Genomic DNA, 25245 nt, shown 5'->3' on the forward strand with positions numbered 1-25245 from the left:
GGAGTGGTGAATGGGGGGTGGGGGCAGTAGGGCTTTTCTAGCACCATGCATGTGTCACCCCACATAAGACCTCAGCAGCAGCTCCTATAGCCTTGAAAGTATATCCTTCCTCCCTGACATACCTCTATCCCCACCAAGAAACATCTTTGGCCCATTTTAATCACAGAGCTCTGTTACTGTTTCCAAAAGCAGATGCTTAATGCTAGATTGTTTTGTCCACTTTTTTCATCTGTGACCTCAGAAGTTTGTGCCAACAAAGAGATTTACAGCTAGGTGTTGGTAGATCTGTTTGGACAACTGGAATGGTTGGGGTTGGAGGATGTGGTTATTTATCCTAGTGGGCCATTATGCACTTCAGATTTCATTTACAGGATTATTTCAAGGTTGGTTATTATAGAAATGATAACATTCACTTTCCCTTTTAGAGGCATTGTACAGTAGTCCCCCCTTATCCATGGGGAATATGTTCCAAGACCCCGAGTGGATGCCTGAAATCGTGGATAGTACCAAGCCCTATATACTCTATGTTTTTTTTTTTTTCCTATACACACATACTTATGATAAACTTTAATTTATAAATTAGGCACGGTAAGAGATTAAAGGTGCTTTGGGGCCATTACTAAGTAAAATAAGGGTGACTTGAACTGCGATACCGTGACAGTTGATCTGATAAGCAAGATGGCTGCTAAGTGACCAGTGGGCAGGTAGCATGTACAGCGTGGATACACTGGAGAAAGGGATGATTCAGGTTCCCGGTGAGATGAAGTGAGACAGTGTGAGATTTTATCACGCTACTCCGAACGGTGTGCAGTTTAAAACTTATGAATTGTTTATTTCTGGAATTTTCCATTTAGTATTTTCAGACTGTGGTTGACTGTGGGTAACTGAAACTGCAGAAAGCAAAACCATGAATAAGAGGGGACTACTGCATAGGAATGGATTTATAGCAAAAACATTTTTGGCTATTCAGTAGTTTAATGAAAAGAGGAAACAATGATTTCTGAAAGAGTTCGTTTTGTTTGTTTAGGGTTCACAATGCTGATTATTACATGCAAGAGGCTAAGAAGCTGAAGCACAAAGCTGACGCACTGGTAGGTTTCCTTCCTCTCATTGCTTTCCTCCCATTAAGGTATTATGGTTTGAAGGAAAACAAAGAAGGCACCTTACAATTGAGTCAAACTTTCTCATTGCTGCTCTGACATAGGGAGATCAGAGCTGATTAATTCCTTAGCACTGTAATTCCCAAAGGCCTTTGCACTGTGTTGACCCAACAGTATTTGTTTTCCCACTGTTCTTTCCCTTACCCCAGCTTCAGAAGCTAAATGGCATATACTATTGTTGTTGTCTTTCAAGTGAATTTGAAATGACTTTTGAAACTGCCCTGGAGGAGGCGGGAGCTCCCAGTGATTCCAGTAAACCAGAACTGATGTGAGCAGGGAGAGGGTTGTTGAGAGCTGGTTAAGTGGCCTCAAAAATTGGCTTTGGAAAACTCGGGTCTGTAGAAAAATTCAGCTCTTTGCTGCATTTAATTGTAGGTTTCCAGAGTGAGGCCCACAGGCAGGCTAGGACTCTGCACAGAGAAAGGAAGTTCTGTCATCTGGATTTCCCAGGACACTTGGCCCCGCTGTCTATAAGGGTTTTGGCCACCATGATCAGTGATGAGGTCAACATGTTGAGTTGTTTGACTTGATTGATCCTCGTAACAAGGGGTCTCAGCCACATGTTACAATCGTTTGAGAAGCTTTAAAATAACCCTGATGCCCAGGCCACACTCCGGACAAATGGAATCAGAAATTCCTGAGACCGGGACCCAGGCATGGGTATAAAAGCTCCCAGGTGATTCCCAACACCAGTCAAGATTGAGAACTACTGCCCTCCAGAAGGCCCTAAATTCAGGCTCCTCGCCTTTGACTAAAGCCCAGCACACTTAGAAGTCTCAGTTCAACCCCACTGTGTTAAAAACAATATCCTCCATCATTGTATTGTGTCCAGCCAAGAATTAGCTGTCACGTGGTGTTTGACACTGGGAGGGCTGTCATGGAGTACCACGGCAGTCTCTGCACTATGACTTGTGTGTGGCCCTTGCATCTGCCACTTCCCTACTTTCTGTCATTTTCTCACTGTGGTCCAAATTGCTCAGCTATTGTCTGCAGCTAACCTTTCTAGGGTGTGAACTGTCCCTTGGAAACACTTATCCCCTGTTCCTATAGACAAAAATGACAATGCAGGCTGGGTGCCAGCTCCACTAGAGATGCTAGAAAGACTGTGCCTGTGACGACTGTGTGGGCAGCCAGAGATTTGGAAGGCATTGGGTAGGTGCTGCTGACTTGAAGACCGAAGATTTTCTCTAAATGTCTTCAACTCTGCAGCACTGCAGAAGGGCTCTGGAGTTTGTCCTCTGTCAAAATCAGGGCAATGGAGCTCATAGATGTTCTCTTGACAACCTGCTCCATGAGCTGATGAAGACCAGGATGCACATCTGAGACCGTGGCAATGAAATGTTAGAAGAACGGAGAAAAATCAGAGCCATGGAGATACATACATATGATTAAAAATCAACATCACTCTCTATCTTCCAGGGTTGTGTTTATGTGTCCCCCCAAAACCACTTTCGGTCTAATCTATTTAGAGAATGCGTATTCAATTGGGGAGTTTCTGCCCCCATGGGGGGCAAAAATTGGTTTTGGGGAGGTGAGGTGAAAAAGTCTTAGATATTGCAATGGTGTGCAACTCTCCAAATGGCCATGGTACACAAAGACATAATCAGTGTATCTTTGGTATTAAAGTTTCAGTGGGGGTGTGTGAAAAAAATATCTAAAAAAGCTCCCTTGGTGGTGGGTATGGGGTTGCGATAATGGAAAAAAAAAAAAAAAAAGGCTGAGAAAAACTCATTTAGAGGAATATATATTTGCTAGGCTTATGTCTATACCAGTGCTGGAAGCCTTGTAGTTCAAGCCCTTAACCTTACATATGGGGAACCTGAGGCCCAGGAAGAGGATATGACCTGCCCGCTAATTGCCACTATGGCCATGTAATCTTCTCTCTTGACCTCAGTTTCTCTTTTTGGAAAAAGAGAGGTTCGGGCTAGGAGATCTTTAAGGATCCTTCCAGCTATGGTTTTGTGAATGAAAAGTCATTTTCAAAAATCAGGATGTAAAGATTAGTTTCCACTTGGACAGCCAGTCAGAATGAGATGACCTAAGGAAATTATCTTGTAAGGCAAGAGAAGAGGGCAATAGTTTGCATATACACACATGAGTTTTCATAAAATCACTTTGAATTTGGTTGAAACCGATATTTTTTCCACAACAGCTTACAGAAAGGAAGCCATAGAATTCCTGCAGTACATAAAAGCTGAAGAATATTTATTGTAAAGAGAGTCATTTACAACAAGAGATTCTGCAGGGCCTGTAACTCATCATTTTATAGTTGCACTTAATCCTTTGCTAGAGACAGCTACTCTACCATTTTGAGAATTGAAACCTTCACAGTTGCATAGCAAATATTTTGATAAAAGGTGTACAAGGAAATTAAAATAGCTAAATCTGCGTTATGTTGGTTCTTTTACATAAAATTCCATATTAGTGGAATTCTTACGTCCAGCTATCAAAAATTGAAAATGTTAAATACTGTTATAAAATACTCACTATAAAAATGTCATATATAATATTCATTACACATAAAAAAGAAATCAGTATGTCTAAGTCAGTTTAATCGCGACCATTATCAGGGCTAAAACCTTTTGCAATAAAATTTTACTAAACTAAAATATTTAGTAGTGCTATATTTTTTTACTTTTTGACACACTATTTCAGACCATCATTTACAATGAAAGTGATGTGATTATTGTCAACAGTCACACTGCAGCTTCACATTTTTCATGACAATAGCATCAATTTGTTACTCTTCTCCTGGGGATGGGCTTGATGTGCCCGCGAAGAGTTCCAAGTGAAGACTGTGTGCATCTGTTGTCCGTGAGGCTTATAGAAAGCATAGTTTCACTGCAAGCTCTGTGTATAGGACACTGCAATGACCAGGCTAATAAATTTAGTGAATTGAAACCAGTGAAGGCAGTGATTTTCATTCTGGTCCACCAAAAAGATCATAACAACAACAGTAATACCATAACTATGATAATACCGACATACATGATACTTTGGCTGCATTTTTCTCTTCTCAACGAGCCTCAGTGTCATTACAATAGAACCTTAAATCAGCTACGTCATTGTCAATACAAATTCATACATTATCCCCACTCTATATCTGAGTTTCTCAACACTGGCATTTTTGTCATCATGGGCAGGGTAATTCTCCACTGTGGGGCTGTCTCGTGCATTGTGGGATGTTTAGCAGCATCTTGTGGCCTCTGCCCACCAGATCCCCCCTGTCCCTAGTGGTGACAACCAAAAATGTCTCCAGACATCGCCAAATGTTCCGTGGGGGAGGGGTGCAAAATTGCCCCAGGTTGAGAACCACTCCTTTCTATGTGGGAGAAAAGAGAGAACATCATGTTGACGAGCGATCTTCCTGTTTCAGTTCGAGAAATTTGGCAAAGCCGTGAATTATGCGGATGCAGCTCTGTCCTTCACCGAATGTGGCAATGCGATGGAGCGCGACCCTCTGGAAGCAAAGTCTCCGTATACCATGTACTCCGAGACTGTGGAGCTCCTCAGGTTAATGGCCTTTCTGCAGCCATCTTCCTAGGCTCATTTCAGTCACAATTAGAAGCTGCTATGTTTTTTAAAAATATCATTTCCACATAGTAATGATTTGTCCAAGGCATTTTCTTCTTAGAAGTCATCATAATTAGTTCTTGCCATTTTATTAGTGTCATGGAAAATTTATGATTGATGGACACTGCTTTTATAAATTATCCCCTTCAGAGGTTATAATGCGAATGTTGTAATTTGCAATATTCATAAGATTAAAAGGGAAACATAGTGGGTGGAAGTATAATAATTTCACCGTTTGGCATCAACACTTGTCTTTTCAGTGCAGTTCTATAATTCAAAAGAAGTGGTGCTATCAGGATTTCTGTTACAAACCAGGTTTTCTAAGAATTTCTGCCTTGGTTATTAAAAAGGGAGGGAGCACTGTTCCAACACAAAGTTGGTGTTTAAGGCCGCAGGTGTGGAGTAGAGTTTCCATGCATCTGGAATTTAAGGGAAATGGGCAAAGTGGTAGCAGGGGGCGGGGTAGAGATGAGACTATGAAAAGGTATATTAACTGCACAGATTATTGGTTTCATTTGCATTTTAAATGAAATTTTCTGGCCTGTTGGTCATGGTGGAGTAGAATTTGTGGGTAATCAAAAAAATTCCTGGAAGAAAGAGAAAGAGAAGAAATAATATCCATTCTAATGTTTTTCCGTAACCTGCAGATATTTGTAAAATAATTTAATCCACCTCTGAATAGTGGCTAAGCACCATCATTCTCTGGATGAACTACATAATTGCTTTTGATTGAGTGGGTGCCTCTTCACCTGAGAGGCCCTTATATCCCGGTCACCTCCGGCTCGATTAACTGATTAATCAATAATGCCAGGCCTGGTTTTTACTGTTGCTGTATCTGCATAAACTGTTACAAATCTGAGCACACTTGTACCTAAACCTTCAGACAAACATTGGACAAATTTAGCATGCATGTTTTCCCAGGAAGCATTCCAAAAGATCAAAACAATTTTTTCTTAAAAAAACAACTATGTTCACATGGAATCAGAAGATTAAGTTAAAATCACAAAAGTAGGGAGATTATGAGGAAAGCTCCAGCCTTGCCTTACCAGTGAGCCATCTTTGGCTTTTCGCTGCTCTGAGATGAAGTGTCTCTCCAACTTACTTCACGTACTGTGAAAGCTATCACCCCCGTTCTGTAGCTTTCAAGGGGAAATTGATTTCTCAGTGTCTATTCAAGGCTGTCTGCAATTGTCAAAGATGCACAAGATGAAGATTCTGATAAAAATGATAAGGATTCAAAATTGAAGGGAAACATTAATGAACAAACATGAAGAACATCAATGCCCGCTATTCATCCCAAAATGCAAAATAAAATAAGGCACTTTTTAAATTAACAAGAAAATGTAAAGATGTTAATACCTAGTGTTAGCACACACACAAAAATAGTGGTGAACTAGGACTCTTCTATGCTGGTGATGGGGGTGGAAATTGGTCATTATGACTTGAGAGCAGTTTAGCACTGTGTAGGGAAACCTACGCAAGTGACCATCTATATCTTTTGAGGCAGTAAGACAACTTCCGGAAATTTGAATTTCCTGTACTGAAGAAAATAATTGTATGAGTAGAACGAGTTATCTGTACAGTGTTCAGTTTGGCATATATTATAGCACACAATTAGTAGCACACCAAATAGTCAATAATAGAAGAGTAATTAATTACATCGTAGTACGCTCAACCGACTACTTTGCTGCCATTGAAATGCAATAATGATGGAGACTATGTAGCTGCATGGAAATGTTTATAATATGTTGTTAAAGTAAAAGCAAGCTACAGAATTATATACACACGACATTCCTGCCCATGAAAAGCATGTTTCTGCATGTGGACCAACCTGAAAGGGAAATGAGATCATAGCTGTTAATAGGGGGGTAAAATTATGGGTGTTTAACTTCTTTCTATATCTTTCTTTTTCATTAATTTTCTTTTAGGAAAACACACGGTCTCTTAAAATTACAAAGCAAGGGGCCAGCCTGGTGGCATAGTAGTTAAGTTCATACACTCCGCTTTGGCGACCCAGGGTTCACTGGTTTGGATCCTGGGCATGGACCTACATGCCACTTATCAAGCCATGCTGAGGTGGCGTCCCACATATAAAGCACAGGAAGATAGGCATGGATGTTAGCTCAAGGCCAATCTTCCTCAAATATATATATATATATATATGTATATATATATATATATATATATATATGTATATATATATACATATATATGTAAAAGCAAGACATCACATTTCATTTTTGGTAAAAATGCAATGTGAATCATTGAGTAATACTCCTTTCCATTAAAAAACCTTCTTTTCTCTTAATTGTTCACAAAAAAATTCTTTTTTTTAAGCACAGTTTTGTTTTGTTTTTTTCATTACATGATAGTTTACTCCCCATAGGAGTATGTTTCGGTGGAACCTGGTGAAAGTCAATGGAGAATTTATGGACATTCACTTTAAAGTCGATAGTTTTGGGGGCCGGCCCAGTAGCGCAGCAGTTAAGTTTGCACGTCCCGCTTCGGCGGCTCAGGGTTCACCAGTTCGAATCCCGGGTGCAGACATGGCACCGCTTGGCAAGCCATGCTGTGGTAGGCGTCCCACATATAAAGTAGAGGAAGATGGGCATGGATGTTAGCTCAGGGCCAGGCTTCCTCAGCAAAAAGAGGAGGATTGGCAGCAGTTATCTCAGGGCTAATCTTCCTCAAAAAAAAAAAGTCGATAGTTTTCAACTTTATTTTGAGTTAATTGTAAATTCACATGCAGTTGTAAGAAATGATACAGAAGGTTCCTGTGTACCCTTCACCCAGTTTCTCCCAACAGTAACATCTTGCATAACTGTAGTACAGTCCTACAACCAGGACATGGACATTGATATAATCCATGGACTTTATTCAGATTTCACCAGTTTTGTTTTTGTTTTTTTCAGATTTCACCAGTTTTACATGCACTCCTTTGTGTGTCTCCTCTCTCTCTCACCCACTCTCCCTCTCTATATCTATGTATATATATAAATATATAGTTTTGGGTTTTTTAATTTTTTTAATTTTTTATTTTTTTAAGTTTTTATTGAGATTATGATAGTTTACAACCTTGTGAAATTTCAGTTGTACATTATTGTTTGTCAGTCGTGTTGTAGGTACACCCCTTCACCCTTTGTGCCCACCCCTCACCCCACCTTTTCCCTGGTAACCACTAATCTACTCTCTTTGTTTACGTGTTTAACTTACACATATGAGTGAAGTCATACAGAGATTGTCTTTCTCTATCTGGCTCATTTCACTTAACATAATACCCTCAAGGTCCATCCATGTTGCTGTGAATGGGATGATTTTATCCTTTTTATAGCTGAGTAGTATTCCATTGTATGTATATATACCATATCTTCTTTATCCAATCATCAGTTGATGGGCACTTAGGTTGCTTCCACGTTTTGGCTATTGTAAATAATGCTGCAATGAACATAAGGGTGCATGGGGCTTTTGGAATTGCTGATTTCAAGCTCTTTGGATAGATACCCAGTAGTGGGATGGCTGGGTCACATGGTATTTCTATTTTTAATTTTTTGAGAAATCTCCATACTGTTTTCCATAGTGGCTGCACCAATTTGCATTCTCACCAGCAGTGTATGAGGGTTCCTTTTTCTCCACAACCTCTCCAACATTTGTTACTTTTTGTTTTGGTTATTTCTGCCATTCTAACGGGTGTAAGGTGCTGTCTTAGTATAGTTTTAATTTGCATTTCCCTGATGATCAGTGATGATGAGGATCTTTTCGTGTGCCTATTGGCCATCCGTATATCTTCTTTGGAGAAGCCATTTTTTGATTGGGTGGTTTGATTTTTTGTTGTTGAGTTGTGTGAGTTCTTTATATAGTATGGAGATTAACCCTTTGTCAGATATAAGACTTTCAAATATTTTTTCCCAATTGGTGGGTTGTTTTTTTGTTTCAATCCTGTTTTCCCTTGCCTTGAAGAAGCTGTTTAGTCTGATGAAGTCCCATTTGTTTATTCTTTCTATTGTTCCCTTGTCTGAGAAGTCATGGTGTCCATAAAGATCCTTTTGATGCTGATGTCAAAGAGTGGACTGACTATATTTTCTTCTAGATGCCTTATGGTTCCAGCTCTTACCTTTAGGCCTTTGATCCATTTTGAGTTTATTTTTGGTGAATGGTGAAAAAGAATGGTCAATTTTCATTCTTTTAAATGTGGCTGTCCAGTTTTCCCAGCACCATTTGTTGAAGAAACTTTCTTTTCTCCGTTGTATGCCCTCAGCTCCTTTGTTAAAGATTAGCTGTCCATAGATGTGTGGTTCTATTTCTAGGCTTTCAATTTTGTTCCATTGATCTGTGTGCCTGTTTCTGTACCAGTACCATGCTGTTTTGATTACTGTAGCTTTGTAGTATGTTTTGAAGTGAGGGGTTGTGATGCCTCCAGCTTTGTTCGTTTTTCTCAGGATTGCTTTATCGATTCAGGGTCTTTTGTTGCCCCATATGAATTCTAGGATTCTTTGTTCAATTTCTGTAAAGAATGTCATTGGGATTCTGATCGGGATAGCATTGAATCTGAAGATTGCTTTAGGTGTTATGGACATTTTCACTATGTTTATTCTTCCAATCTATGTGCATGTAATGTCTTTCCATTTCTTTATGTCGTCATCAGTTTCTTTCAGGAAAGTCTTGTAGTTTTCGTTGTATAGGTCTTTCACTTCCTTGGTTAAATTTACCCCAAGGTATTTTATTATTTTTGTTGTGATTGTGAATGGGATTGTGTTCTCGAGTCCTTTTTCTGTTAGTTAGTTGTTAGAGTATAGAAATTCTACTGATTTATGTATGTTGATTTTACACCCTGCAGCTTAGCTGTAGTGGTTGATTATTTCTAATAGTTTTCCAATGGATTCTTTAGGGTTTTCTATATATAAGATCATGTTGTCTGCAAACAGCGAGAGTTTCACTTCTTCATTGCCCATTTGGATTCCTTTTATTTCTTTTTCCTGCCTAATTGCTCTTGCCAAAACCTCCAGTACTATGTTGAATAAGAGTGGTGATAGTGGGCACCCTTGTCTTGTTCCTGTTCTCAGAGGGATGGCATTCAGTTTTTGCCCATTGAGTATGATGTTGACTATGTGTTTGTCATATATAGCCTTTATTATGTTGAGGTACTTTCCTTCTGTACCCATTTTATTGAGAGTTTTCATTATAAATGGATGTTGGATCTTGTCGAATGTTTTCTCTGCGTCTATTGAGATGATCATATGGTTTTTGTTTCTCATTTTGTTAATGTGGTGTATCACGTTGATTGACTTGCGGATGTTGAACCATCCCTGTGTCCCTGGTATGAATCCCACTTGACCATGGTTTGTGATCTTTTTAATGTATTGCTGTATTTGGTTTTCCAGAATTTTGTTGGGGATTTTTGCATCTATGTTCATCATTGATATTGGCCTGTAGTTTTCCTTCTTTGTGTTGTCCTTGTCAGGTTTTGGGATCAGGGTGATGTTGGCTTCATAGAATATGTTAGGGAGTGCTCCATCTTCCGCAATTTTCTGGAATAGTTTGAGAAGGATAAGTATTACATCGTCTTTGAATGTTTGGTAGAATTCTCCAGAGAAGCTGTCTGGTCCTGGACTTTTATTTTTGGGGAGGTTTTTGATTACAGTTTTAATTTCTTCACTTGTGATTGCTATATTCAGATTCTCTAATTTCTTCCTAATTCAGTTTTGGGAGGTCATAAGAGTCTAAGAATTTATCTATTTTTTCTAGATTGTCCAATTTGTTGGAATATAGTTTTTCATAGTATTCTCTTATAATCTTTTGTATTTCTGTGGTATCTGTTATGACTTCTTCTCTTTCATTTCTAATTTTATTTATTTGAGTCTTCTCTCTTTTCTTCTTAGTGAGTCTGGCTAAGGGTTTGTCAATTTTGCTTATATTCTCAGAGAACCAACTCTTTGTTTCATTGATCCTTTCTACTGTCTTTTTTGTTTCAATTTCACTTATTTCTGCTCTAATTTTTATTATTTCCCTCCTTCTACTGACTTTTTCTTTTTTCTTTTTTGAGGAAGAGTTGCCCTGAGCTAAAATCTGCTGCCAATCCTCCTCTTTTTGCTGAGGAAGACTGGCCCTGAGCTCACATCTGTGCTCATCTTCCTCTACTTTATACATGGGATGCCTACCATAGCATGGCTTGCTGAGCAGTACCATGTCCGCACCTGGGATCTGAACCGGCAAACACTGGGCTACAGAAGTGGAATGTGTGCACTTAACTGCTGTGCCGCCAGGCCAGAGCCTAAATATATAGTTTTTTTTATGTTTTCTATGAAGTTATGTCTGTGTATAGTTTTTCTTTTGAGAGAAGTTTCAGTTGGGAATAAAACGAGCTAAAGCAACTATGTCTTCTGGTCCATTTAGGCAATTGAAGCTCCACTATCAAATCACTTCCAAAGTGGTTGCAATTAGAGGGTGGCTGTGATATGAACATAGTTTTTAGTAGTATAATATTATGTTGCAGATATTTTTATTACTCTTTCCCCGACAGCATGCTGGCTACAGAGAAAGAGACCCATTTTCTTCATTCAAGTAATTATAGTTGCTCTGAGCCTTGGGAATCTGCAACAGAAATGTATGTGTGAAAACAAGTGGGGCACCACAATGACTTGACATTTCAGTGATCCAATTGTCAAAGATAGTTAGATTTATTACATAATAAAAATCCTGTTGCTTAATATTGCAACAAGAGGAGGCACTCACATCAAGTGCACAGACCCTTTTGTTGGAAAATGTTCACTCAACAGAACTGGAACAATAACCAGGAAGCAGGGTGGATAGAACATGTCAAGGAGCCGCAGAGTCTTGGGGGGCGAGCCCAGGGGTGCTGGTGTTCTGGGAAGGCTGCTGAACATGAGGAGTACATGGCACAAGCACAGCGTCGCTGCAGGCTCTCCGTCACCTTTTCATAAATGAGAACTAGCCCAGGATGCCTGCACACTTTCAACCTCCTTCTGCAACACTGAACTTCGTTACTTATTCCACCACAAGTACCTGTGAAATTGCATTAAAGCTCAGACAATGATTTTATGCGATGAATTGATTTTCAAGAGTCTAAATGCCCAGAATGGAATGTGCTCAGCTAGAAGAATAAAATGGAAACTACTCAACCTTCGATCACCCCAGTGTGGAACAGTAACAATTAAAGAGACTGGAAAGACAAAATATACAAGCACCATAAATTAAGGGCACATAGACCTTCAAATGCTGTGACATCGACCTTCCCTTTAAAAATAACAAAACCACTTTCCATAGAAATATATTCTAAACCTGAGCCATTAGAAAAGACCTTTTTAACTGTCTGATTGCAGCCTCCCCATGCTCATGTCAGACATAGTTGTGTGTTATTTACCTCATCTGTCATAAACTCCACTGAGACTGACATTTGTGTCCATCTCTCATTGAAAAGCAATAATGTTTAGCTAGCATGTTCCTAGAAACAGTGTTTCGTCAGCATTTATATACACACCAAACTAAGGGTAATTCCACAGCACTGTCCTAGAATGTGGGCTCCGGTTTTAGCTGACTTCTCCAGAGTTAACTTCTGTATGTCACATCAGTGCTATTGTGGCTCTCTCTGATCATCATTTTGTCTATGTTTTCAGGAAAGCATGCTTTTGCCCACATGCCCTTATCAGGCCTCCTGCCCAGAGCAGAGGTGGGGTTAATGCACTCAGGAGTGAGAATACCAGTGACTTTGGGGCTTTCTGAAGGGTAATACAGATTCCACGTGAGCTTGTCCTTTCTCTTCAAAGGTATGCAATGAGACTGAAGAACTTTGCAAGCCCCTTGGCTTCAGAAGGGGACAAAAAGCTGGCAGTATTATGGTAAGTCTCATGGAGGCTACAAGGAAACAGCTGAAATGTCGCAGAAGGATTTGAAAACTCCAGATCAACTTAAGCTGCTTACCTCAGATCATTATTCTTGTTTTCCATTAAACTATTAAAGGATAACTAATGGATTTCTTCAGTCGCTGACTAAACATTTACTCTCCTAATTTACACCCTTATCAAGATGGGATTTTAATGCTTACCCCTTTACTTAATTTTTTTTCTTTTGCTTATGTTCCTCAATAACCATAGGAGAGCAACCACAAAATATAAATCAGCATTTTTTATAGTTTATAGGTTTCATTAAGCACTGGCATTAACATAATCCTTTCCTCATCACCACAGCTACCGATGTTTATCACTTCTCTACTTGCGGATGTTTAAACTGAAGAAGGACCATGCTATGAAGTACTCCAGATCACTGATGGAATATTTTAAGGTAATCTTTATTTTGTATAATTTATAGGTGCCGGGTAAATGAAATCTCTAATGAGACATAGCAGGCATGTTAGTAAATGTCAAGATTGTTGTTGCCAAAGGCTTAACCTCCCTCATCCTGGCTGCCCATAGTCCTCCCACCTCTGCTTGGGGCTCAGTGGAGAGCTTAGGTTTGATTTGATTCCAGGGAGAGAAGGTACACTTGTGCAATCCCCTGATTATTCTCCAGACTGACCAAATGGCCCTTGGCAGTCAGGGGGATTATGCCTTCTGTCCCACTCTGCACAGTGGACCCACCAGGGGACACAGCTTGTGGCTGTGGCTATGGTCAGTCTCATGTCAAAGGAGAAGCCAACCCAGAGATTTCTCAGCAGTGAGAGAAGTCACTGTGGCCACTCTGGGCTCTGGAAGGATAGTCACACCCATGGGAGTTCTTTGGTTATGGAGAGTCTTGGAGTGTAGTGATTGTACTTTAAGACAACTGAATGCTTTGGTTACCAAAATAAACACATAAACAACAAATAAACAAATAAATCCATCGTTTAGGGAGCTGAAGTTTTTTTTTTAATTTTCAAGCAAGAAAAGATATTTCAACTGCAAAAATGCAATGCCAAAATTTGGGAATGAGCCTAGATGAAAACTGCAAGCAGCAGCCTGGTGCTAGGCAGGGCCACTGTACCAGTTGCCACTGGCTTGATCCTTGGGGCTTCTGCTACCTCTGTCCCCCAACACTGGTCATGACCTAGAGTTGAGAAGACTCAGGGCTCCTTCTGCTGGGCAGATCTCAAAAGAAAAAGACAATTTTATTATTATTATTAAATTTTTTACCAAGTGCATGAGACTGCTTGGCCAAATTGCACCAAAGCAGTTGTTTGAAATGAACCAAATCTTGACCTTACATCAAACATCCAAACCCAGCGTGTGGTGGTGCACAGCTGTACGAGGACACCGACAGTAGGGAAAAAGAGTGAGTTCGCCAGCTACTACATGTTGTGGCCATAATGCCATAAAGCTACTGCTCATGTAGGTGGACAGGGTCAACTACAACAGCTGCCCATCCCTTCGTATGTCTGCAGTCTCAACCTATGCTCTAGAAGGGTGGTTCTTGAACTTGAGTGGGCATCTGAATCCTCTGGAGGGCTTGAGAAAGCCGAATGCTGGATCTTATCCCCATAGTGTCTTGATTCTGTAGGCCTGGGACAGGGCCCGAGAATTGGCATTTCTAACAAGTTCCCGGGTGCTGCTGATGCTGTTGGTCTTGTGAGAGAGCCAGTGCTCTAGTATCTGTCCTCTTTGACCTGTCCTGTGTAGCTTTCAGGGCATTGCAAAATACCAAACAGATGTTGCATAACTCACTCCTCCAGCAACGCGTTTAGCTTCTTTGAGGTTAAAAACTGGAGTCTGCAGAATGCACCTTGGGTATGAGTCTCTGCTGCTCCAGAGAAATGGTGCATTCTCATTGGGCTTCTGAAAATGCAGATGCTCTTGCTAGCACCCCTTTTGCAAAGGGGGCTGGGCCGGAACCCAAGAGGCATAGGAGGAGCATAACTGGGGTGTGACTGTGAAGAGGCAGGCCTGAGTCGGGCTCAGTAACACAGGCGTCCTAGCCTAGTGCTGTTTGGGCTCCAACATGGTGAGGTCAATGTCCTATTGTAGTGGCACTGAGTGTCAGACTTCCCTGTGCTTCACGAGGATACAGGAGGCCCATTCTTTAAACCAGCCCAGTGGCATCAGAGGGAAAAAGAATTTTTAGTGCTCCATCGCAACGCAGCCCTGGACCAGTTGTACTGCTAAACAGGGAAAACTGTCAGCCATGAGGATTTGTATGTAAAGTTAGCAAATCAAGGTGATTCATGAAAAAACAAACCAAAAGATGCTGCTTGCTCCTGGCACATTCCTGGGACATCAGAAATTACAGCCCACCCTGCATCCCAGGGAAAAAGTTTGCAACTGGAGCAAAAGGTGAAAAGCTTGTCTGTACTCTGAAGAGCTTGTTTTGCAGAATAAATTTCAGATGAGGATAATTAAACCACTTCTTGGCAAACCGAGTCTGATTTCGCTGGGCCTTTTAGTGTATAAGATCTTTCATCAAGTGACTTTCATGGTCCTGATTGGAGCCCACTAATTATCCTAACCAGCTATTTTCATCGAGTATGCGTCGTGGTGTGCTGACGTGCACATACACACCAGCTCTGCTAAGGAAACAGGAGGCATCCCGAAATGCTGCAATCAATATTAATGTCCTCGAAATCACTCTTCCATCTGTTTCTGAATTAATAAAACACAAAATAGATGTCCTTATTTCTCTCTCTCTCTCTTTTTTAGCAAAATGCTTCAAAAGTCACTCAGATACCATCTCCATGGGTAGGCAATGGAAAGTAAGTATCTTATGAAAATTGCTTTTACATGAAAATCAGTGATTTAATATACCCTAAATATTTTGCATTGACAATTAGGGAATGAAGGCTCAGTTCTGAGACTACAGTTATTTTTGTGCACACAAAATTCTGGTCAGGTTTCAGCTAATGGCGGGACAGAAAAGTTTAACATGATGTGATTCCAAATTTCTTCAACTGTTTGATCTTGAAGCCAAATTATGGGCATAAAAATATCTGTTAATGAGATGGCAAGCACCATGCCATTTCTGAGAGGCAGGGTAAAGTGAACTCCACTGCAGTGATTTTTCAATGATTCATTCAGTAATGAAAGACCAATGAAATAGTCATTGATATATGGTAAGTGCTGTTTAATAAAACCAAAGGCATAATAATGCTAAAAATGTGAAGGCACTTAGTCAGCCAATTATCTGAGCCTTCATGATGATTTTTATATTAATACTAAAATACCCTGACCTAAAATATGAAAGCATCTACTATAATGCTGATCTAAGGCTCAATGAACTTAGCGGCTCCTGCGGCCATATTTAGAGCTGTATGTGCTTGGGCCAGCTCAGTAGGGTGAGAGTCAGGAAACCATTGACCTGGGCCTGAGACTGTCCTTAGCTCCCAGGGGTAAGCTAAGTGAGCCCCTTCCTCTCTGTGGGCTTGTTTCTCCATCCCTGAAATGAAAGGGTTGGACCCGATGACTTCTGGGGCCCATCCGAAGAGATGTTCCTTTTAAGAGGGAGCTTTGGAATCCTACTTCTGTCTCAGCCATGAACTGGCTATGTGCCTGTGCTTACTTGCTTGAGCATCAGTTTCTCCTCTGATCCTAATACCTCCCTCACCACCCCAAGCCCACTTACCACCAGTAGTGAGAAGGGAAACTAGATGACTGGGGATTATACTTTTGCAAAGAGCTGCTTTTACCATTTTTCACCATTTCAAAATTCTTGCATCTCTGATCAAAACACTTTCTTCAAGAGTTAGTAGTCTCCTCTGCCACTTTATAAATAACTACAAAGCTCACTCCCAAAGCAGTGGGATGATGAACTCTACTTTGAGATCATAAAAACATTCAGAGGGAGGGAACACATCTATTAAAACCGATGTGTTAACTCAATTACTGTATTGAAAGGAAGTACAGTTTAAATTGTTGAATTAGGTCTTACGCTTATATTGATGAACAAAAGCGAAAGAACGCTTCTCTCCGGAAGTTCAGAAAATACAAATAACCAGTGAAAGGCCCAGAGAAAGCTATTTTCTCTGAGCACAGAGTAGAGCAAGGGCAAGTTCAGGTAAGCAACCATTAAAATCACTGGGAAAAAAAAAAATTGTCTTTTAATTCTGAAACGAAAGAACTGAAACACATCCTAAGCTTGTGAAGTCACATTAAAACCTTCCTGAAATGATTTTTTAAGCACCTTCTGTCTGAAGAAAGCATCCTCCCTTGGGCAGGCCATAGAGCTTTGGAATGAGGCGACTCAAAATGGTCGCCCAGGGTTCCATCCCGTTCATTCAGCAGACACTTTGGGTGTATTCTATACAAGGGGCTGAAGACACAGCTGAATTCTTTGCAACACCTGCACTCCAGAAACACACAGTCCAGGGGAGGTAGGCGACAGGTATGAACAAAGCTCTGTGGAAGCCCAAGTGAAAGAGAGCTTGGACCTCCCTTGGTGGTAAGGGAGGGCTTCTTGTCTGCAAGCAAGACTATAGCCTGATTTCCCCAGTGGATGAGGCTGGCCGGCCCCACACGGGGCCTCTCACAGCACCTTCCAGAAGCAGCACCCTCTGACTTTAAGGGCTAGGGGAATAAAGTATAACAAAGCAGCTGGAAGAAGAAGAAAAATCTGCTCAGTATAGAGCAAGAGTTGGCAAACTTTTTCTGTAAAGGGCTAGATAGTGCAGATCTGGGGCTTTGCCAGCCAAGAGGCAAAACTGAGGCTATTATAGAGAAAGAACATAAATGAGAAAACAAATTTCCATAAAAACTTTGCTGATGAAATTAAAAATATAACAACTAAGTACAATTTTTATAACATAAGTCTACTAAGGAGAAAAATGGAGTTTTATTTAAATAACATTTTGCTTAATTGAGGTTCAAAGTTAGTGTTCCTTTTCATCAAATTGATTGCAAATGTTTATCTTTTCAAACCATTTGTAGCTCACAGGCCATACAGAAGCAGGTAGCGGGCTAGATTTTCTGACCCCTGATATAGAGTCATGGAAGCCACATTGTGGAGTGTTTTCAAGGGCTGAGCAAGAATCTCAAATGTCACACAGAGAGAATAAGAAGAAAGAAGGCTGGGAAGGCTATGGAATTGTGACAGAAGGAGGCCACTGGAGGCCTTGAGAAGAGCTGTTTCAGGAGACAGGCGGATGTGGCTGCCATATTGAAAGGGTTAGAAGAAAAGGGTTATCTCCACTTGTTTGAGACGTTGGCTAGTAAGAGGATTATGAAGATTCTGGTGGTCACTGGAGGGAACATCCACATCAAGCAAAACTTCTCCCCAAGTTTAGGGAGGGCTGTACCTGTGTGAAGATAGATGAGATACCTATGGGCCTGGGGAGAACAGTGGCAAGAATCTGCTGTGGACACAAGTGTGAAGGTAGAGGTGGACACGCACATCAGGTGAAATCTTTAGTAGGATGGAAGACTTTGAGGTAACACGGTGGAAGGGAAGGAAAATGGATTTTGGAGGAAAACAGACCTGCTTTTCAAACCCTGGCTCTTCAGCTGATTTGCTGTGTGGCCCTCAGAAAGGAGCTGAATTTCTCTGAGCCCTTTTGTCACCTCTGAAACAGTAGCAGGAGATACTCAACCACAGAGCTGTCCTGAGGCTTAGGGATAAGATCAGTGAAGCCCAGAGCACCATGCTTGGTGCACAGTAACTTTATCAAACAGTGGCTACTGCCGCTGCCACGGTTTTTGTTATCATTGTTACCTTTTTGAGTTGGAAAGCACAAGTGATCCCGCCCCTAGAACTCCCACCCCTCTTCATCTATACCTCGCTTTTGGCCCTTACCCTAGATTGCCAGAAATTAATGAATTCTGCTGCCCTATCAGAGTATTAGCTCTTTTCAATAGGGCCATCCGTTCTTTCATTCACCAAATATTGCGTGGCTACTATGTATGAGACGCTCTGCCAGGCGCTTTACAAACATGTCCCCTCTCCTTGTGCTATACGTTGTTCTCCTTCTTACCTCTCCAGAGCACTTTATATGTAGTGGGTACTGAATAATAATAGAGGGATGGCTGGAAGGCAATTTACTCATTTCCTTAACTGGTGTTCATTAAGTACATAGTATGTGCAGCAGGCACTGTTCTAAATGTTGGGGTACAACACTGGATGAAGTGGACAAAAGTCCCTGTCCTCATCGAGTCACATTTTGTTGGAGGAGAAAGACCGCAAAAAATGTGCAGTATGCTAGATGATGATAAATGTCATAGAGCAAATTGAAAGAAGGAAGGAGATGGAAAGAGCTGCTGGGAATTGGGGAGGGAGCAGGGGAACAATCTTGAATAGGGACATTAGAGAAGGACTATGGGAGAGTGAGCCACGCAGATACTTGGGGGAAGGGCATTCCAAGCAGAGGAACAGCAACCACCTCTGGAGTCGGAAACTAATCAGTCAGAAGAACAGCAAAGGCATGAGTGTTGCTGGAAGGTGAGAGAGGACGTGGGTTGGACGAAGGTGGAAGTGGTGAGAAGCGTGTGCTTGTGTGTGCATGCTCATTTGCATGTGCCATAGACAGGAAGAAAAGGATGAGATCTGCAAATAGACTCACAGAAAGAGCGTAGGCTGGGGAACACCAAGCAATGGGGAGAGACAGGTGGAGTCAGAGGCATACCGAGATGAGCGCTGCATCCACCCTCTTTTAGCCAGTCACAATTCCTTCGGCATGTTTGAATGTTTTCATTTCGTTAGTACGATGTGGTGTGCAGGCATGCTGTTCAGGAGGGTAGCTCACAGAACCTCGTGTGAGATCAGTAATGACCGAAAGCAAACCCATGCCCTAGCTCCCTTTGCCTCTGCTACCGAGGATTTGAAAGAAAGGAAACTGGAAGTGGAAGGGTAAGAAAGCCCCTCAATAGCACTTCAGTGTTATAAACTAAGAAGGCCTTTTCAAGATGGACGAGGTGAACAGAAGTGATTTGTTTCCCCTTGTGACTTCTGGACATGAGTGGAAATCACCGAATCTAACCTTTTCTTCCAGTGGAGGGAAGGCCCAGTGAGCGGAAAGGACGTGCTCAGGAGCACACAGCAGTCTTAAGGCAGGGCCAGGGCTAGAGTCCAGGTCTCCTGGGATTCCAGTACTTTGTTCCCAGCACCACACAGTCCCCCTTTCAACATTTGTGACACCTGACAGCTTTGCAATTTTCTCTAGAGATTACAAATGAGAACCTATTCCTTTCTTGCCTTAAATTGACATTTGAGAGTTAATGACCTCCACTGGGGAAAATGCCTAGAAAATAGCATTTGCAATCTGCCATGACAAGGAAATCCAGCATTCACTGCTTTTCTTTTGTCATTAGCTAACCCTTCTGTGCCTAGGTCCCTTAGCTTGGACATATCCCTGCCCTACCCCTGGCTTGAGAATAAGTCTTTCTATCAAAACATCTCAGAAATTATAAAGAGAGCTGGTAAACCTTCATACCCTCTTACACCAGACAAGTGCAGAGCAAGTGTGAGGATCCTCTTTCCCCTTCATACCAGAACATACCAGAAGATATCCTCTGTTTGTAGAAGCTCTCACGCGGCTGTAGCACAGCCTGCATGAGTCTCGAGGCGAGTATATCAGTTTGAATTGTTCCCAGATCGGATCAGCAGCACTTCAGCATTTTGGTGTTTTGTGATTGCTCTTCCCCCAGAGCCTCTGTGGATGCTGCCTGTCGGGTGCACATCCATTCTGCGAGCAGGGGCTGGCTCTGAGGAATACAGCCACCCTGGAAATCCAGGGTTGCCAATGGCAGCAGCTGGTAAAGGGGAGGGGAGTGAGAGAGGGTTCCTTGAGGTGTGCGGGTGTATTCAGAGGAATGAGGAGGAGGTTTCTTCAAACAGGGACACTCAGGGAGTCTCAAACATAGCTTTCCCCCATTTCTTTTACTCCCCCAAAATGTCCAGTCACAATCAAGTGGTGCATTTGCCTGGGCACTTGTTCCAAGTCTGGCTGAAAGAGGATAGGGAGGCCAGGAGTGCACATGGACCTTGCCCAGGCGCACTGGAAGCCACCCATGCTTATGGGACTGTCCCTGGACAAGCCTGCAGCAGACCAACCTAAGTCCAGGCCCTCCACGCTATGTGCAGCCAGCAGGTGACTCCTTGTTGCTGACATTAAAGAATTAACCAAAAATATATCTCCAAACACTGGTACTGCCCGAAGTAGGAACTCCGACGACTTCTCTTTATAAAGCAGCGTGCAGGTGAATGGTCAACAATTAGCAGCCATCCCTGTTAGCATGTCTTAAAAAATCCTAGAGATCTTCAGAATCTTACTTTTTCTACCCTCTCTAATACTGCTCCTTGGGGGGCTTTTAAGAATTGCGTTTTACGTATGGTGGTGACTCTATTTGGAGCAAACTGTCATTGTGGTTTCCACAAAACACTTTGATAATAGACCGATATTGCACGTCAAGTATTTTCTAACTGCCAATAGCCATTTTGACAGCAGGTAGAGAAATCATCATAGCTCTGAGCTCTTTCTTTCTTTGAAACATCACAACACTTGTTGTATATATTCAAAGTAAGAGCTACAGTTGTGGGTAGAATTAATGCCAGAGAAAAATTCACTCAGCAATCTCTGGTATTTTAAAACCAAAGTAGCAGCGCACGTGGAATCATCAATGGGTGTCAAAAGCAGTGAGACTTCTGTGTTGAACGTTAGAAAAAGAGAAGGATGGCTCCTTCTACAGCCTGGCACTGTAGCCCTGTGTGGATTGGTCAGGTGAGGCAGGAATGGGGTGATAATAAGCTCTCTCTACCATGGGGCCTCTGGAGAAAGCTACTGTGTTGGCGAAAGCTGTAGGATGTCCTTTGAGGAGAGTCAGTGGGATGTGGGAACAAGCTCCACTCCACTTGGGCTTCTTAAATGTTCACCACGCTAAACCTCGCTCTGGGAAATGGTGTTCTCATGAGGTCCCAGTGTGATAAGGGAGGCCTACAGCCCTGCTGTCACTCTTCCCAACCAGCCTAATGAGGCCTGTCTCTTCCCACTCCCCAGGAACACTCCGTCCCCGGTGTCTCTCAACAACGTCTCTCCCATCAACGCAATGGGGAACTGTAACAATGGCCCAGTGACCATCCCTCAGCGCATTCACCACATGGCCGCCAGCCATGTCAACATCACTAGCAACGTGTTACGGGGATACGAACACTGGGACATGGCCGACAAACTGACAAGAGAGAACAAAGGTATGCTCACCTGCTCTCCCCATTGCCCACAGACCATGGTGGAGTCAATTGTGCTTTGAAGGACTGAGTTTTCTATGGTGGCTTTATCTTTCTGTCTCTCTGATTTCCAGGACTTAGATGAGGGAAGAGGGGGTTAACTCAGGGCTGACACAGTGACCGATTTTTGCTAAGAGAATGAAAAAGGCCTGGGATTTAGTTCTCCTTTAAAGCTTAAACTAATTGGAACTGTGATGTGTTGACAAATGACTGTTTCAGATTTTCACTCAATGCTAAGGATCCACACAGAGAAACAGAGGCAAAGGAAAAAGGAATGATTTGCAAATTTGCAAATTCATTAAGATCCTATTGGTTTCTGTTTTCAATTTTAATCTTTTTTTTTTTTTTTTTTTGGAGAGGTGAGGTTAAACTAAGGCCTTATACCTTCAATATAATCATCAGCTCCTGTGAGTCCATGATAATGCAGCTTGCGTTCAGAAGCAAGGACCAAAGCTCAGCTAGCATTTTTCACACTCTGACAGCTGGGATGAAGGATCAGGGTCCGGTTCATGGTAACACGTGAGGTTTGCCACAAAACAAATGCAAGGAGGACCCAGCTTCGCCAGAGTGTCCTTGGTGACTCATGCTATCATCTGCGACCCAAGCTGTCATCTAGGTTCAAAATGAAGCCTCTCTATCCTAATGAAGGTGGAAAGTAAAAATAAACCACACTTTTGCTCTGGCCATTCATTTGACTTGGCTGATTCTGGCCCAGCAGTTACAGACAGCCCTGCTCCAGGCAACATGGGGATGGAGGTGGGCCTTTCAGAATCAGATTGCAAAGAGGTGACCAGCAGTTTAGAGCAGTTAGAGCTGTCTGACAGGAACAGGGAGGCACGGGCATCCTGCACGGTCTGGGGGCTGCTGCTGGGACACCATGTGGTACAAGTCGCATGGCGTGGGCTTGGATGCTGCTAGGTCCCGAGCCGTGATCGGGCTTTCCTGGAATCAGGTTGGAGCTGGAGCTGCAGGACACCTAGATGCAGGTGGCGGGTCCCACGGCTTGGTCAAAAATGACTTACTGGGTCTCCTGGCCCAACTCTTCTTCCTATCCTCAGAGTCCTCACAGCCCAGGCAGCTCTCCTCTCGTTTCCACTCTGGCCCTAGGGTTCTGGCCTGCTTCTCTTCTCTCTGAAAAGCTGCTGTGCTAGTCTCCAGAGTGCTTCTCTCCAGTGCCTGACTATGGAATGAGGCCTCTCCTCCTTGCTGCCCCTTCACTACTGCATTGCTGAGCATGTGGGGAAGCAGGCCCATTGAAGTAGGAAGGCTGCAGATTTTGAAACCTGATCATTTAAGTTTGAATCCTGCCTGGGTCATGCACTGGCTGGGCAGCCTCAGGCAAGTTACTTAAATCCGTGAGCTACTTCCTAGCTCCCATCTCTATAATGAGTGTAATAATAATATGACAATGGTGATGAAACTACCCAGAAAGATGGTAGCAATGGGTTGAATGAAATAATAATTGTAAAGCACTTACCATAAAATATCAGGTGCAAGGTAGAAATCCTACAAATATTTATTCTCTTTCCTTACTCCATATTATTATATATCTATACAACTCAAAGATTCTGCGGCTATCAAAGCACATTCCATAATTTGAGACTCCCAACCCAGCTATAAACTTGCACTGACTCCTGGGACTATTTGCATGTATTGGTTACATGTGATTGTGCAGCAGTTTCTATATGCCAGGCACCACACTATGCGCTTTCTCATTCATTGTCTCATTTATCCTCATTTGTAGATGAAGAAACTGAGGCTCAGTGAGGTTAGGAAACTCACCCGTGATATCACTGCTCTTACTGTTTGAAGCATGAATTGAATCTACAGCTGTCTGATTCCAGAGTCTGAAATCTTAACCAATAGACTACACTGCCCATCTAGAGAGCAAGATTAATAACGGGTCCTTAGAGACCTTCAGTGAGCGCCTGCCCTCAGTTACCTGAGTAATGGGCATTTCTTAACTTGTCTACTTTTCTAGGCTTCTGGAAATCCAAAGACAACTGGCCCAGACAACCAGCCCCATCCAAGGGTTCTAGAACTACAAGCAAAGGCATAAGCATCTTAAGGCTTGCCCAGCTTTTCTGCCTCCACCACTATCTCATTTTGTATTGGTAACTGGAGGGCAACTCAGTATTTATGGATTTTTTCATAATGGCATCCATTTTCAAAATCTGTTAAAGTAATTCCTTCCAAATTAACCACAGAACTTTCCAGGAGCAATGTGGTGGCTGTGCTGATGTTCAAATGAGTTGGTGCTAATCTTATCCCTGGCAGAGTGTGTCAAGGAGTTGTTAAATTCCCTGCCTAATATTGAATCAAAAAACTCCATCACTCTACCAGCAGAAATAGAATGTATTCTGCTAATATTGTCATTGGGATTTTCAGCGGACTAAAGAAAGGACCTAGTTTGGAATCTTCTGTTTACAACCTTGAGTTTCACACACTTGTCATTTCTGAACTGCTTAGAGTTGGGGATTCTTCCCACATCTTTCCTATCCACATAGAAATGGGGAAACCGAGAAGCTTCCTTTTTGCTTGGTACCCCACATCCCACTGGAGACAGCCATGTACTTGTACCTTTTTCCATCCAGTTATGCAAAGATGGGTGAGGTTCTCTCTCCCAGTGGAAGGTCTCCACCCCACCCTGTGCCTGCCCGTCCATGCAGCTGCAGATGGCTTATTGAAGAAGATTCTGGTGCTAAAATAGGCCAGTGGGGCTGATGCTCCCCCTCTGGCCTGTGGTCTAGAAGCCCTGTTCCCTACCTCCCCAGCTGCTTACTTGAAGCAGTTACTAAAACTGTGACCTGGGTATCTAGTTAAGTATGCTGCAGCAGGCTTTGTACAGAATACCCAGGGGAGATCCTGGCTCACATTTGCTCAACAATGACTAGGCCCTTTAACATTTTCCTTAATATTGTATTACATAAGAAAGTATTTTAGATGCCAAAAATAATTTACTCCTTTATCAGCAGAAATTGTTTTTATTGCATAGTAAAGGTTAAAAAGTATCACATAATCAAATGAAGTTGATACCTAGAGAAGGAGCCCATATGTTATACATAACATGAAGAATAAATGCATTGTTTAGTGAAATACCATCTGCTGGGCAATCAGGCACATGTAACCCATGCATGAAAATTGCTTTCCAAGAAGGCAGGAGAGCATCCCAACCACTTTAAAGTGGACTCCAGCACACTCTCACCAGATTCCTCCCCGCCAACTGGCACAGGCGTGGTTCCTCATGGCTGAGGCTGCCTCCTCTGTCAGGAGCTAACGAGGAGGATGCCTGAGAGCCCTCTCACAACCAAGATCCACGGAGTGCCAGACAATTCAATTCTGATGTGAAAAGGGGACGTCTAGCTAGTTTCTTGACATCATATAGTTT

At 42.2% G+C, this 25245-nt stretch overlaps 1 protein-coding gene across 6 annotated transcripts in view; it reads left to right on the forward strand.

Moving 5' to 3' along the window:
- AFF2 (ALF transcription elongation factor 2) overlaps positions 1–25245 on the forward strand; it is a 472213-nt gene that overhangs the window by 441394 nt on the left and 5574 nt on the right. For 5 of the 6 annotated variants that reach the window (XM_023633609.2, XM_023633612.2, XM_023633611.2 and 2 more), the window contains 6 exons: positions 1028–1091; positions 4537–4673; positions 12515–12586; positions 12935–13028; positions 15353–15405; positions 21631–21821. In XM_023633609.2, coding sequence (XP_023489377.2) covers positions 1028–1091; positions 4537–4673; positions 12515–12586; positions 12935–13028; positions 15353–15405; positions 21631–21821 — 611 coding nt within the window. The remainder of the gene's footprint in view (positions 1–1027; positions 1092–4536; positions 4674–12514; positions 12587–12934; positions 13029–15352; positions 15406–21630; positions 21822–25245) is intronic. The other variant, XR_011435071.1, reaches the window with a different exon arrangement.

Source organism: Equus caballus, chromosome X, assembly GCF_041296265.1.
Source record: "Equus caballus isolate H_3958 breed thoroughbred chromosome X, TB-T2T, whole genome shotgun sequence".
In the NCBI taxonomy this organism is placed as follows: Eukaryota; Metazoa; Chordata; class Mammalia; order Perissodactyla; family Equidae; genus Equus; species Equus caballus.